At 38.7% G+C, this 14,027-nt stretch overlaps 2 protein-coding genes across 5 annotated transcripts; both read left to right on the forward strand.

Moving 5' to 3' along the window:
• Positions 1–69: 69 nt before the first annotated feature.
• LOC133708451 (uncharacterized) lies at positions 70–4,953 on the forward strand. Its single transcript, XM_062133912.1, has 14 exons — positions 70–444; positions 523–585; positions 711–1,160; positions 1,290–1,361; positions 1,514–1,639; positions 1,749–1,961; positions 2,390–2,437; positions 2,523–2,678; positions 2,928–3,089; positions 3,412–3,505; positions 3,584–3,702; positions 3,820–3,864; positions 4,037–4,348; positions 4,443–4,953. The coding sequence occupies exons 1-13, from the start codon at positions 115–117 to the stop codon at positions 4,268–4,270; spliced, it is 2,112 nt and encodes a 703-aa protein (XP_061989896.1). The 5' UTR covers positions 70–114; the 3' UTR covers positions 4,271–4,348; positions 4,443–4,953.
• Positions 4,954–8,015: 3,062 nt separating this feature from the next.
• Positions 8,016–13,444, forward strand: LOC133708516 (AUGMIN subunit 8-like). Of its 4 annotated transcripts, XM_062133982.1 has the most exons (8): positions 8,020–8,249; positions 9,108–9,627; positions 9,732–11,153; positions 11,597–11,716; positions 12,221–12,337; positions 12,420–12,509; positions 12,714–12,821; positions 13,020–13,444. In XM_062133982.1, exons 3-8 carry the CDS (start codon positions 9,837–9,839, stop codon positions 13,122–13,124), a joined length of 1,857 nt encoding a protein of 618 aa, XP_061989966.1. In that variant the 5' UTR covers positions 8,020–8,249; positions 9,108–9,627; positions 9,732–9,836; the 3' UTR covers positions 13,125–13,444. The 4 variants fall into 4 exon arrangements, with proteins under 4 accessions (XP_061989988.1, XP_061989966.1, XP_061989974.1 ...); XM_062133990.1 differs by lacking the exon at positions 9,108–9,627; XM_062133997.1 differs by lacking the exons at positions 8,020–8,249; positions 9,108–9,627 and adding an exon at positions 8,743–8,891.
• Positions 13,445–14,027: the final 583 nt, after the last annotated feature.

Below are 14,027 nucleotides of genomic sequence, written 5' to 3' on the forward strand. Positions count from 1 at the left end.
TGCTGTCTCAAATTCAGCACACACTAAACGACGTCGCATCAGCTTTCCTTATCTCAAATTCAGTAGTAGTAGCTCCAAGTTTGGCTAGAAGCGCGAGACTGGAGCTGTGAAGAAATGTCACTCCTTCCCTCCAAGTTTGGCTCTCTCCACCTCCATCTCCTCCGCCCTCCAAACCCTAACCCTAGCCGCCGCGCACTCCCTCATCCTCGCCGCCACACACTCAAAATCTCCAGCGGCAAGAGGTCCGGCAGGCAGAGATACCCGTCGGAGAGGAAGGTGCTCAAATTGAAGCACAAGGATATCGTCGGCAACGTCAAGAACAAATACGAGGGCATCTGGAGGCTCTCCAAGCTCGGAGTTCCGGTCGACCGTGACCCCGGAAAGGACTTCCTCGGCGTCTCCCAGAGCTTGCTTGAGGAAATTGCCAAAGTGCTCGAGTTTCCGGTAATTCAATCTTTAAGAGTTTACTGAATCAGAATTACAGTTGTTTCAGCCGCGATAGTAATCTATGGTTTTTCACAGGTTGCTTCAATGCTGCCGTCGGAGGCCTTCACCGTGGTTCGGAAATCTTTTGATGCAAGGAAGGTGTGTGTTAATAGTTATTTACATTTTGGCTAGGGGTGAATTCATCAATTATTGTTTTGAATGATAAAAGAAGAGTTGGACTAATTTTGGTTAATCAAGAAGTAATGTGCTAATTTTGAATGTAGAGGTTGAAAGAACCAAAATTCGTTTACATAGTGGAAATGGATGTTGATAAGCTATTGAGTTTAGAGCCTCGTGCTTGGGACTTCATTTCGGAGTTGGAGCCTAAGGTTGGGCTGGTAGAACACATGCCTCAAGCAAAGATATCTGGAGATTTGACGAGTATTATACATGGCTTGAAAGAAGTGCATCAAAGTTCAGTTTCCGGAGAAAGTGGAAATACAATGCTGAATGGGTCTCAAGGATCGTACAAATTTCCAACGGCTAGAAAACCCAAGATTGCGGTAGTGGGCAGTGGACCATCTGGGCTGTTTGCTGCCCTTGTTCTTGCGGAATTTGGTGCAGATGTCACCTTAATAGAAAGAGGTCAGCCTGTTGAACAGAGGGGGCGCGACATTGGTGCATTGGCTGTCCGCCGGATCTTGCAAACTGAAAGCAATTTCTGCTTTGGAGAGGTTATACTTGTAACTTGATTCACCTTGTGCTCTTAGCCGTTTTGCTGATTTGATGAAACATGTGCCACACATACATTCTTACATATATCTTTACCATTGAGTCATTTATCAAGGACTTATTCATGGCAGGGTGGTGCAGGTACCTGGAGTGATGGAAAGCTGGTGACTAGGATTGGAAGAAACAGTGGGAGTGTTTTGGCGGTTAGAACCATTGTCTATACTTTTAGATATTTAAACCATGCATGTGTCCTGTCAAGTGTATCATTTGATCTCCTTTCTTTCAAGTGAAATAGTATAGATTTTCCTTTATCCACTGTTATGTGGGTTGATTGAGAATTCTTTACTTCTCTCAGGTTATGGAAACTTTAGTTCAATTTGGAGCTCCAGAAGGAATTTTGGTTAACGGAAAGCCTCATTTGGGAACAGATAAATTGGTTCCACTACTTCGCAATTTTCGGCAGCATCTACTAAAGCTGGGTGTGAGTAACATATACATTTCCTTGCAAAAATAAGATCTGCATTTTATATATATGTTTCTTACTTCTTACATATCCTAGATTGTGTGTAATTGTTTATTTACATGCTCAGGTGACCATCAAGTTTGGGACAAGGGTTGATGATCTCCTTGTAGATAATGAACAAGTTGTAGGTGTCAGAGTTTCTGATTCAGTCGACAGGTTACAGTCTAGTAGCAAGAAATGGGAGTACGATGCTGTTGTTCTGGCTGTTGGACATTCTGCACGGGATCTTTATCAAACACTTCTATCTCATAACATTGAGTTGATCCCAAAAGATTTTGCTGTGAGTTATTTTACTTCCTTTTATTTGGAGTATCCAGAGAAACATGTATCTATGTAGTTATGTATGTGTTCATGAATCTTCCTACCACTACCGTACCTTTCAGAAACTTATGATACTATAGTTGTGTTAAAAGATCACAGCAGCGAAGCATGTGGTCAGTGGCATAATTAGTACCATTATATAGTGTAGTTGGTAAGTGGATGTAAGGAAGAGAAGATGTTTTGTATGGCGTGTTTGCCAGATGAAATAGTTAATACATATGATGAACTGAACATGGAGCTGCTATCTTTCCTTATCTGTTTCTGAAGTTTGTATACCATCCTTTTGGTGGCTAAAATGACAAGTATCAATGTAAAATCCCATTGCTTCTTATGCTTGAGCTTCGGAAATAGTTTGTTTACTTGACAAAAGCTTATGTTGCTGAACAGGTTGGCTTGCGGATTGAGCATCCTCAAGAAGTTGTAAACAGCTTACAGGTTGGTTACCTTGTCAGCTTCATTTGAAACTCTGAGTGATGCTTTGTACATCCTTTCATACTACTAGAAATTTTCTACTATGCAGTATTCTGGATTGGCAACTGAGGTTTGCAGAGGACGCGGTAAAGTACCAGTGGCAGATTACAAGGTTGCAAAGTATGTAAGTGGAGAGAACAGGGCTGAACCTTTGCATGCAACAAGTCGAAGCTGCTATTCCTTCTGTATGTGTCCTGGTGGTCAGGTACTTCTTTTTTTTTTTTTGAGTTTCTTGATGATCCTAATTGCTGTTTTGGCTTCTCAATGCACCAAATGATCCAAAGTTTCACATATTTACAACCAACCACTAATGGGCTTTGGAAATGGCTAGTTGGATGATTGATCATGAATTATGCATAAATGCATAATGCAAAGATGCAATGGTTCATCATTAGATGATGGATTCACCTGTAATATATTACAATGGATGAAGTCACTGAGATGGTATTTGCAGGTTGTTCTGACAAGTACAAATCCATCTGAAATCTGTGTCAATGGCATGTCATTTTCTCGACGTGACTCAAAGTGGGCAAATGCTGCACTTGTTGTGACCGTCTCAACAAAAGATTTTGGTGCATTGAATCTCCATGGACCTCTAGCAGGGGTTGAGTTTCAGGTATCTTTTCTGTTAGATTCATTTTCTCCTTATTGATTATACATTTGCCCCTCCAGCTTTTGTTATAAGGGATTGCAACTTGAAGATTAGCTTAAGGACCTTTTTTGTCATTTTTTTTGGTGATATGAACCTAAATTTTTTTTTCCTTATTCTATTTTTCCTTTTGCTAATGTGATCATAGTTAGATCAAGTCTGGTTGCACATTCGATAATTTTTTTAGTTTGATTGGTATCTCCTCCATGCACATTGATAATTTCAACCAAAATAATAGCATTGGCAGACCTAAAACTTCAAAACATGTTCTAATGTTCTAATCATTCAGAGAGAATTTGAACAAAGAGCGGCAAGAATGGGAGGTGGAAATTTTGTGGTGCCTGTGCAGACAGTTACAGATTTTATGGACAATAAATTATCAGGTAGATTATTATGTCATATCTCATCGTTTTGCTATCATATTATATGCTCATAAAGCTAAGGTTGGCTTGTCTTTCCAGTAACATCTGTGCCACAGTCAAGTTATCGATTAGGAGTGAAGGCAGCAAATCTTCACAAGTTATTTCCTGATTATGTAACAGAGACTTTACAGCAGTCAATCTCAGCATTTGACAAAGAGGTTTTGAATTCTCTTTACTTGTTATTATTGACCCTCACTGTACGTTTATACCTAATGTGCTGTTCCGCCTATTCGTTACTAATAGATTTTTGTTTTCTTGAAATTTGGAACCTTCAGTTACCGGGCTTTATCTGCGAAGAGGCCCTTCTTCACGGAGTGGAGGTATTCCCAGCTACTAAATTTACTTTTTCAGTTATTTTATATTACAAGGATGTTACATAACTAATGGTTTATACCTCATTGCCGAATATAAATTATGTATCTATATATAAGCACCAAGAACAATAGATTATTGATGTCAGTATCTTACACAGTTTCCATAAATTAATTCCAGACTAGGACCAGTTCTCCCATCCAGATTCCCCGCAGTGTTGAAACTTATGAGAGCACATCGTTGAAAGGTCTCTACCCTATTGGTGAAGGAGCAGGTTATGCTGGAGGGATTGTAAGTGCAGCTGTGGATGGTATGCATGCTGGTTTTGCAGTGGCAAAAAAATTTGGATTGTGTAATGATGGCATAGAGTCAATTTTGGGCAAGGCTCGGAGTGCTGGATTTTTGGAGTACTAGAAGCATATTCAGGGTTTCAAGTTCGTTTGCCATTCAAAACAAGCTCAATCATCTATGTTCAAGATCTTGGGACCTGAGGTACATGCATGCATGATTTATATAAAGCTACAGAAGAATAAGAGTTAGTATAGTGTATGATGTTTACATACCTCCTGCTGTTATGCTTGTGCAGATTGATGAGATTTCTCATTCCATCAAGGATTCAAAATTTGCAACACACTAATCAGGTTGATGCATAATAATGATGGAATAATAAGTTTCTGTCCGCCAGAGAGTTTATCAGACGGTGTACTATCATCTAAGTTGGATATAATGCTGAGATTTAAGAGCAAATGAGCAGCTTGAAGGAGGGTGATCGCACCATGACACGAGCCTTCTGTTTGATAATACAGAGACGTCTCTCCTACCTCAACGAAACCAAAGATGCCCCAATTGACAGACGCCCTCCTGGTTCCAAGCACATTGACTTGGGAAAGATCCTGTAAGGTTCAAGGACCCTATGTAGATTTAACTAGACTTTAGAAAGCGAACTATTTGCAATTTATCATGTTATACATCGTTTTGACTCTAGAAATTTAGAATTTGCAATATTTTTCTCTTTTTCTAATGCATGTCAAACACGTACATTCCATGTATTCAGACTTGAGTACCACATAATGGTATTCTTTTTTATAATTGGGGTCTCTGCCAAGGTGTCCAGTGTGAACTAGAAACCAAACACAAGTAAAATCGGTGAGTATATTCATAGATATTATGAATTTATGACTATTAGAACGACAACGTGGTCAATGTGGATTATTTTTGTTCAGAATAATCAACATTGCTCATGTTATTTAGTGGAACCAATAAAGTAGACATAGTTGCCCACATGGGATGGAAGCACATAGTGACAAGTTAGAACAAGTAGCAGATTTTCCTTGTTCTTTCTTCCTTGAAGAGCTCTGAAATACAAGATTTATATGTTGGAATAAGAGTAGGGACATGCTTTGGGCATGGCATATGCATGGGTTCGATTCGCCATGATTGCATTCCATTCTTGTTTCGTATTATATTCTGGCACATGAGGCCTCATCATTTGGTCTTTTTTTTCTCAGTTTTAATTCATGAAGAAGATTTGGCTGAATCTGCATTTCAATATTGCATTATCCAACTTTCACATATTGTAATCACTGCATAATTATTTATACTATTTTTTTTTTCTCAATTAGTGTCACTTTATATAGATTTTAAATTATAACATGGAATGACATGCCTATTCAACTAATTATGAGCTTAATCTCTATTGATTTCATGATAATAATATGTATCATATGAGCGTTGTTTCTGGTGTATTGTTTGTATTTGGAGGTGAAAAATATTAATTAATTTAGAAAGAACAAGCAACAGTAAACTGGGTAGGCCCTAAGAGATGGGGATAACTCGCAAAGCGTTCAATTTAGGCTTTAACTTCTAACTAAAGCAGATAGTTGCAGAACATATGATCTGTCCAAACTCCAGACTATCGAAAGGCTAGGGACTTCGCCTATAGACAATACAATTCTTTAGATACACTGTATCTGCGTTACATGCATGTTGTCGTCGGGCCAAAAATAGTATAGACGTACGTTCCCAGAAGAGGAATAATTAAGAGATATTTCGCAAAACTTCGGAGTATGATTGATCTTATATGTTTTCATCGTTAGTTAAGATGTCTAATCTATGCTTAATACATCAGAGTACTTGATAAATTTTGAGATGCAAGTTTTCTCCGTCTTTAGTTACATAAAGTGGTGATTAGAGTAGTTCATTTTATAAGTTCATCTTTCATGCACTGCTTCATATATTCCAAGATTCTGTCGGACCAAAATACTAAACTTTAGCTGTGAACTTTCGATCGATCAATCTTGCTGTAAATCAATGTAAATGGGGTTCCCAGCTTTCGGCTAAAAGCAGCAGGGATATGATAATATTGCCAGCGCATAATGTCTGGTTAATTAGTGTCTAGCTAGGGAGGAACTATAACATCAAATTACGGATTAAACAAATGATGAGAGGAATGTGTAGCTAGCATGAAAGCATAGAAAAGTTAAAACTTCAATCGAATTAGAAAAAGTATTGACATTATGAACAACAAGCAGAAGCTGCTTTTGACAGAAGGAGAAGCACGTACCTTTTGACTTTCCGCACTTTTTATCATGTAGAATTTTGAAGTGGTGGTGGAGGGAAAATAAAAGGTAAGGACTGAGCTACTTGATTAGTTCATGCAATCATGATTACTCACTATGCATGCACCAGTACATGTTTCTTTATCTTGGCTTGAATCAAAATTATTCATCTCTTTTCTTAGACTATTGATATTTCATAGAATTGTCCTACGTAATAATTCGTCTTGTGGCTTTTGGTAGGTTACAGGAAACCAAACATTTCTTCCCAGAAACTTAAAGTTTTGACAACAAGAAACGTACAAAACAGAATAAAACTGCTTGCTTCTTGTGAGAGAATTGAATAGAACATAGTTATGCGTGTAGGGATATGATTCTTGGTTGGTCTCACAGCGATAGCGACTCCTACACACGGCCTTGCCAAGTCTTTGGAGGTCAATTAGCAGTCAATTAAATAAAATCGAGGATGAACTGTAATTAGCTTAGCTCTGAGCCTCTGACCCTTAATTTGAGGTTTTATACATTGAGCTACTGATTCAGTACGTACTATGTAAAACAATTAATTAGCTCAGTAATCGCCGGCCGAAATGATGATAAATTCTATCGCTAGCAAACTGCTAGCTAGCAGAAGTTGAGTGTCACTGAATTTCATTGCAGAATGACTGATATACATGCATCTGCTATGTCGAAGATGATGGATATATGGCTTATTAGTGCATTAATATATAGCAATATTTCCTTTAGTTTTTTGGTACTGTTGTCGAGGACTGTTTGATATGCATGTATATGTATTTCAATTAATTGCTTGCAGGTTTTTTTTGCCATCTCCAATCTTATTTTAGCAGTCACCAACCACAATCTGACAATCTCCCCAGAAATTGTTGGAAACAATTATCCAGAAATTCTGTTTGGTCGACTACGTACCTCTTTTGATAGGCCATTGATTCGACTAATTGGATATTTCAAGAAAACCAAAATTTGTTGGTTAACTTAATGAATAATTAATCCCCTTCATCATTTCCCTTGACCATTGATATATATGTTCTACATTGTACCATTTTAATTATAAACTTACAAGGGTTGATTATTATACATTAGTTGGCCTTTCAACTTCCTTAAATGCAGAAAGCTGTCCTACTAAGTTAAACTCAACATGTAATCATCATATTATTTCTTCGTTATATCGGAAGAAATCGAATCTTTATAATATTTCTAATTATATTCTTTACATTTTTTCATTAGTTGGGCTAATTCCAAAGACTCGTGAAATATTAGTATTCACAACTAATATACTAAATTAATTTTTTTCTTTTTTATTTGATGAATGATGTGCTATGGTTTTCAAATGCTCACACTAATTAATTTTAATTGAATCTTCAAAAAAAAAAAAAAATTTGAATTTTCAAAAAAATTAATTAAATTCAATTAACATCATTATCTGGTCCATAACGTTTAGGTGGGCGCAAGCACAACGCAGCAGAAACGCGCCAAAGAGGTGGCGCGAAATCAACGTTCTTTCCCGGTCCCTCCCAACTGTAACCGTTTCTTCCCCATTTTATTTATTTTTATTCAAAAATTTAAAATCCCCTTTTTCTTTTTTCTTTTGGTCTTTTAAAAAACACACTTTAATTATTTCCTCAAATCAACCACCACAGCCTTTGAACAGTTTCCTTTCCCCCTCTCTCCGCTTCAAACAACTCCCGCCGGAAAACCTTGACTCTCCGATCACCGTCCCACAAGCCCCCTTACCACCTCCCGTTCCCGGCGAACCTCTCAGCCGCCACGTTGCCTTGCAACTCGATTTCTCGAGGAGATCAAACTAAAATCATTCGGCTCCGGTGAGTCTCGGATTTGTATTGCTTCTGATTATAGGGTTTTTGTTGATCTGAGCAATTTTTCATTTTCGAATCAATAATGGATAGAATTTCAGTATTTGTGGAGATATAATTATTATCTATTTTGTTTGGCAACTATTGGTTGATTTTGTGTCTTGAAATTTCGATTAGATCGATTCAATGAATTTTTATTTTTAATTTTTGGAGGGAGAGATTTGCACACTCCGGAGTGAAACACTGAACGTGTCTTCAAAATCAGAGACAAAAGCCCGTTCAATGTCATGGATCACTCACTCCTTGAATTCAAATTTTTCTTTTTATATCTGTTTCTGCCATTTTATCGATTTTTGTTCCTAAATCTAATATTTGGATGGGTCAAAACAAAAAATGTTATTCTTATCCGTCGTTAATTCCAACATAAAGATGTGTTAGGGTTAATTATTTTATATCCGTATTTGCTTCTGAATTCTGTCCCTGGTTTTCAATTTTTTTACACTGTAAATTCATGGAGATGGACAATGATCCTTCGTCCACGTGGAGCTGCATGTCTTTTCCGATTTCCCCAAGAACATTAGCACCTGCAGACTTCAACCTTGGAATAATTGAAGCTTTAAATATTAAGCTTGCAACAAAATCCTTAATTAGGTAATTTTTATTTTATCTTTCACGAAAATTTATACAGTGAACAAGCCCTAAAACAATTTAGTAAAGCAAGTAAATTTGCAGGAGTTGATATTTTAGGATATTAATCATGCATTATTGCATTTTAGTGGTTGTTGGTTCCTTTTTGGAAAAAGTTGTAGAGTGAGTGAGAAAGAAGAGCTTTGGTTTTTTGCTTACTTGTTTTTATGGCTATGATAGATTGATTGAAGAAAAGAGCCGAGAGCTTAGTGGTGGGTGGTTTTTTGGAGTGTTGACCCGTTTCAAGCCCAACCGACCATGGCAGTCCCGTGAGAAAGGACCACACAACAAATCAAAAGCCAGTTTGTCACCCCCCTTTCCCTTTCTTCTTTCTTCTTTCTCTCTCTTATCCTACACCCTCCTCCTCATCTCTCTCTCAGCTCTCCAGTCTTTGCCCTTTCCTAGGGGTACCCCCTGCCCTACACTCTACCCTTCACTGCAGTTTTCTTTTGGTGGGTAATTAATCAAACAACTAACCTCTCCTACTTAACTTCATAACCGTCTGTGGACACTTTCCGCAAATCGCTGTGGCCACATTGCTTGCTTGCCCCAGATGTTGTTTACCCCCAACTCTCTAATTTCATCGCCTGGATTTGGGCTTTTTTCTATGAAAGAGAAACATTTTTCTTCACATCAGAGTATTATTATTCGCTGTAATTGTGAAATCGATTCCCAATTGGATCTGAGTCTCTGTAAAGATGTATGCTTTTTTGATTGTTGGCAGTTCTCTTTTTTCATGGGTGTTTTGAGTATTATTCTTTGCTCTTTCCAGCACTGCATCTTACCTTTTTGAGTTTGTGGCAGATTTGTTGCAGAGAAAAGTATCTTATTTTGAAGCAGCAGCAGCAGCAGCATTGAAATATCCGGAGTTAATTTGGTGAGGGAACCGATCAATGTGGTCTGATTTGGATGGTGTGGATGGATGTAGGTGAATCACAGCGCAGGGAGATCCCAAGACCACCGTTGGTTCCCGCCGAAAAATACAATGCAGCATCTTCAATCTCCGCCACGCGCCGCCCTCGAATCCGGGAAGTTAGTTCCCGCTACAAGTCACCGACTCCCTCCAGGCCTAGTTCCGCAACAACCGCCACCGCCGGACGTGCCCCATCTCCTAATGTTTCGAGATCATTGCGTTCTCCAACATCATCATCCTCGTTATTGGCGCCAAAGAGATCACAATCCGCGGACAGGAGGAGGCCCGCCACGACGCCACCACCGTCGCGGCCGGCTGGTCCATCAACGCCGGTGAAGGATTCTTCGGTAGATGTTTCATCCAAAAGAAGTGGTCGGTTGCCTGAGGGTTTGTGGCCTTCAACGATGAGAAGTTTGAGTGTTTCATTTCAGTCTGATACGATTTCGATTCCTGTCAGTGTTAGTAAGAAGGAGAAGCCAGTAACTAGTGCTTTATCGGATCGGACATTGAGGTCATCGTCCAATGTGGCTCATAGACAGGCCGAGGCAGCTCCGAGAAAGCTCACACCGGAGAGGAAGAGGAGCCCTCTTAGAGGGAAGAATGTGTCTGATCAATCAGAGAATTCGAAACCAGTGGATGGTTTGCATTCTAGATTGATAGATCAGCATCGATGGCCTAGTAGAATAGGTGGGAAAGTATCTTCCAATTCCAATTCCAATTCCAATTCCAATTCATTAAACAAAAGTATGGATCTTGGTCCTAGGATCCTCAAGCTTGCTACACCAGCTCCTGGAGTTGGGGTACCTATGCTGAGGCGAATGCCTGCAGCTGATGGTTTGGGAAAGCCGGTACAGAAATTGGGTGGTGATGCTGCGATTTTATCATCACTCCATGAAAGTGGTAGACTGGGAGCAAATTCAGTTGATGATAGTTCACTGCACAAGCGTTTTTCAGAAAGGTTGTCAAATGCAACTCCTAAAGTCAGATCCCTATCGCGACCGTCCTCACCTAGTAAGGCATCAGCGTTTTCACCTTCTGTTTCAAGAGGTGGTAGTCCATCTCGGACTTCAAGACCATCTACTCCTCCTTCTAGAGGAGTTAGTCCATCAAAGACAAGGGTTTCGAGTACTTCTTGTCAATCAAGCAGTGCAACTTCTGTGCTTAGTTTCATTGCTGATTTCAAGGGGAAAAAGAGTGCAGCTTACATTGAAGATGCTCATCAGCTGCGGCTACTTCACAATAGATTTTTGCAGTGGAGATTTGCTAATGCCAGGGCAGAGGCTGTACTTTATATTCAGAAAGTAACTGCAGAGGTGGGTTGTCTATGTAACTTGGCAAACTTTTAGGCCTATTTATCTGCCTTACTCATTCTGTTAACTATTTGTATATCATAATATTGCAATCATTTGTTCATGTCTTGTCGTAGGTTAAGATAGTCCTGATGATATGAGGGGGCTTGGAAACACTTTTATACACATTGAACCAAGTTAGGTCTTTGCAGTCCTGAACTACTAGGGTTTTGTTTGTTCATGCGTTGGAGAATTTCTTATTTGCTACTCATGAGTACTAGTGAGGTTAAAAGCTAAACTTGGATTGTTAGCATGTTGTCCAGTTTGTATAGATTACTGATTTGTTTTGTTGGTTAGTATTGATGTGTTGCATGGTCAAGCTTCTATATCAATTATTAAGAAATGTATTTTGATTCTCCTTTTCATAGGATAAGCCAATTTAAATAAGATATCTAATTGATGTGCAGAGAACTCTATTGAATGTATGGAACACTACACTAAGCCTGTGGGATTCAGTAATCAGGAAAAGAATCAAACTCCAGCAGTTAAATCTTGAGCTTAAGCTGAAGTCAGTATTGAATGGTCAGGTAATGCCTCTTTTGCACAAGAGTGGTAACATTATTGTCAATATTCCCCATTTGGTGCATTGATTCTAAGTCAAGGCATCGATATAATGTGGACAAACTTATGAAGAATTAGTGTGTGGCTAATCGCCCACTAGGCAGTTTGATGCATTCTAAAATTTTCTTTCATGTGAACCAAGTGCTCGATATAGCTATTAACTGGCCTTGTTATCCTGTTATAGGAGCTACTTTGTAAACATCCATCTGTCTAATGAAAGAGGGAGTTAATGGTGAAGGAAACAAAGTAACTATAATTTTGTGGCTTTATCATGATCAGTGAGCAATTGGGCTAAGAGAGGTGCTTGTCAGATATAGTAAATCATGTCGGGCATATCTTAGTTCAAAAGCTTTTGTGTTAACTTGTGGATCCATTTTCCATCTCTGTTTATGTTGGAATTCGTACGTGTAGTGTCAGTGATCTCAATTTTAATATGATTCCATGTCCTTGCATGAACCATGTTTCTTCAGATGGACTACCTTGACGACTGGGCTTTACTTGAAAGAGATCATATTGCTGCTTTCTCCGGGGCTATGGAAGATTTGGAGGCAAGCACTCTCCGTCTTCCAGTAACTGGAGGGGCAAGGGTATGTTATATGTTGCAAGGAAATCAAGTTTTATTTTCTCGTAAGTGAAAGTTATGCATAACCATAAACTATACTTTTGCAGACGGATATTGACTCTTTGAAGGTAGCTATCTGCTCAGCTGTTGATGTGATGCAGGCAATGGGATCCTCCATATGCTCTTTGCTCTCAAGGGTGAGATTTTTGTTTCTGTAGTTATACAACAATCATGTAGTGATATTTTTCAATCCCTTTTGTTTCCTATACTTTTTTGACACGTAGTGGGTAGCACTAACAACCAATTTAGAGGTTGCCTATCTTCTGCAACCAGAGTTTGTCCTTGGTGGGTATTATCTTTCAAAAGAATGTACCTAATAGTTTGAAACTTTATATGAGCAGGTGGAGGGGGTGAATGGTTTGGTTTCAGAACTTGCTGTTGTAGCAGCGCAAGAGAAAGCCATGCTTGACGAATGTGAAGCATTGCTGGCTTCAGCAGCAGTTATGCAGGTACAATAATTTGGCCATAAGTTTTAACAAACAGTAAATACTTCACTTTCTTTAGTAACACAGCAACTTAAATATTTCAGCCTCTGGCTTCTGTCAAATCTACATTTTCTTCTGTGCTCAATAGTGCCTTGTGTTCTCCAAGTTATTCTGTGTCCAAATAACTGGCTTCTGTTGACTTCTGATTCTTCATCAAAGCAGGTAGAGGAATACAGCCTTAAGACGCAACTCATACAAATGAAACAAGATTTGGGAACTGTCAGCAGCCAATTTTGGCAACCAAGACAACTTCTTGAACCTGACTAGCCTCCAAGCTAATTATACAAGATTTGCCATGCAATTCCGAAGGGATACATACTCGAGCAGAGATAAAAGTGTCTGCTCGGTTCTCTGTGAATGTAAATTGAGTTTTTAGCCTTGGAATGTCAACATGTTGTATTCCCTTCTTTTCTTCTTCTTTTCTGAGCAAAGAGCCATCGGCTCCATGCTTTCCACGGTTAGCTTTTTGTATTTACGCAAATGAAAAGAAAATGCAAAGGAAGCAAAGTACTTGATGTCAATGTAGATGCAAAAGTTCAAAGGAAATGAAATAGAAAATATATGTAACCATCATGGTTTTCGTTCTGTTTGTCTTCTTGCATTTGAGTTTGTTTGCATCTCAATTCAAAATCATTGCCGACAACTTTTTTTGTTTTTTTTCAAGAAAAGAATTTACGACCTAATTTTAAAAGAACTTTTAACGTAGTTATAATTAAGCCTATCAAATAAAGCAGCAACAGCCGTGAGATTAGGAAGATTACAGCTCCAAACACAACTAGTGTTTCTTTTTGGTCGGGTTCGAAGTCACAACTAGTGTAGACTTGGTCGATCAAAGGCAGGTCAGGAGGACTCTGGGTGGCGAGTTAAGTGTTGACAAAGTTGTGTATCAAGGATTCACTGTGCCTGCGCATATTGTCTTTGCCTTTTAATTGTAGTGCAAGTTAAGTTTGTAGTTGAGTCGGGGCCTTTTTGGCTCCGTTAGTCAATCATTTTGGAGTTCCAGTGTGAAGTCCAGTGACCATTTCTGTGTATGAGATGATGTCAAAACTCATTGTATCCAGTTCATTATTAATGAAGTTTCCTCTTGATCAAAAAAAAAAAAAAAAAAAAACACGATTTAACTTACATCAAGTTTATGACATTTTTGCCAAGAAATCAATAGCAAAACTC

Source organism: Rosa rugosa, chromosome 1, assembly GCF_958449725.1.
Source record: "Rosa rugosa chromosome 1, drRosRugo1.1, whole genome shotgun sequence".
Classification (NCBI taxonomy): domain Eukaryota; kingdom Viridiplantae; phylum Streptophyta; class Magnoliopsida; order Rosales; family Rosaceae; genus Rosa; species Rosa rugosa.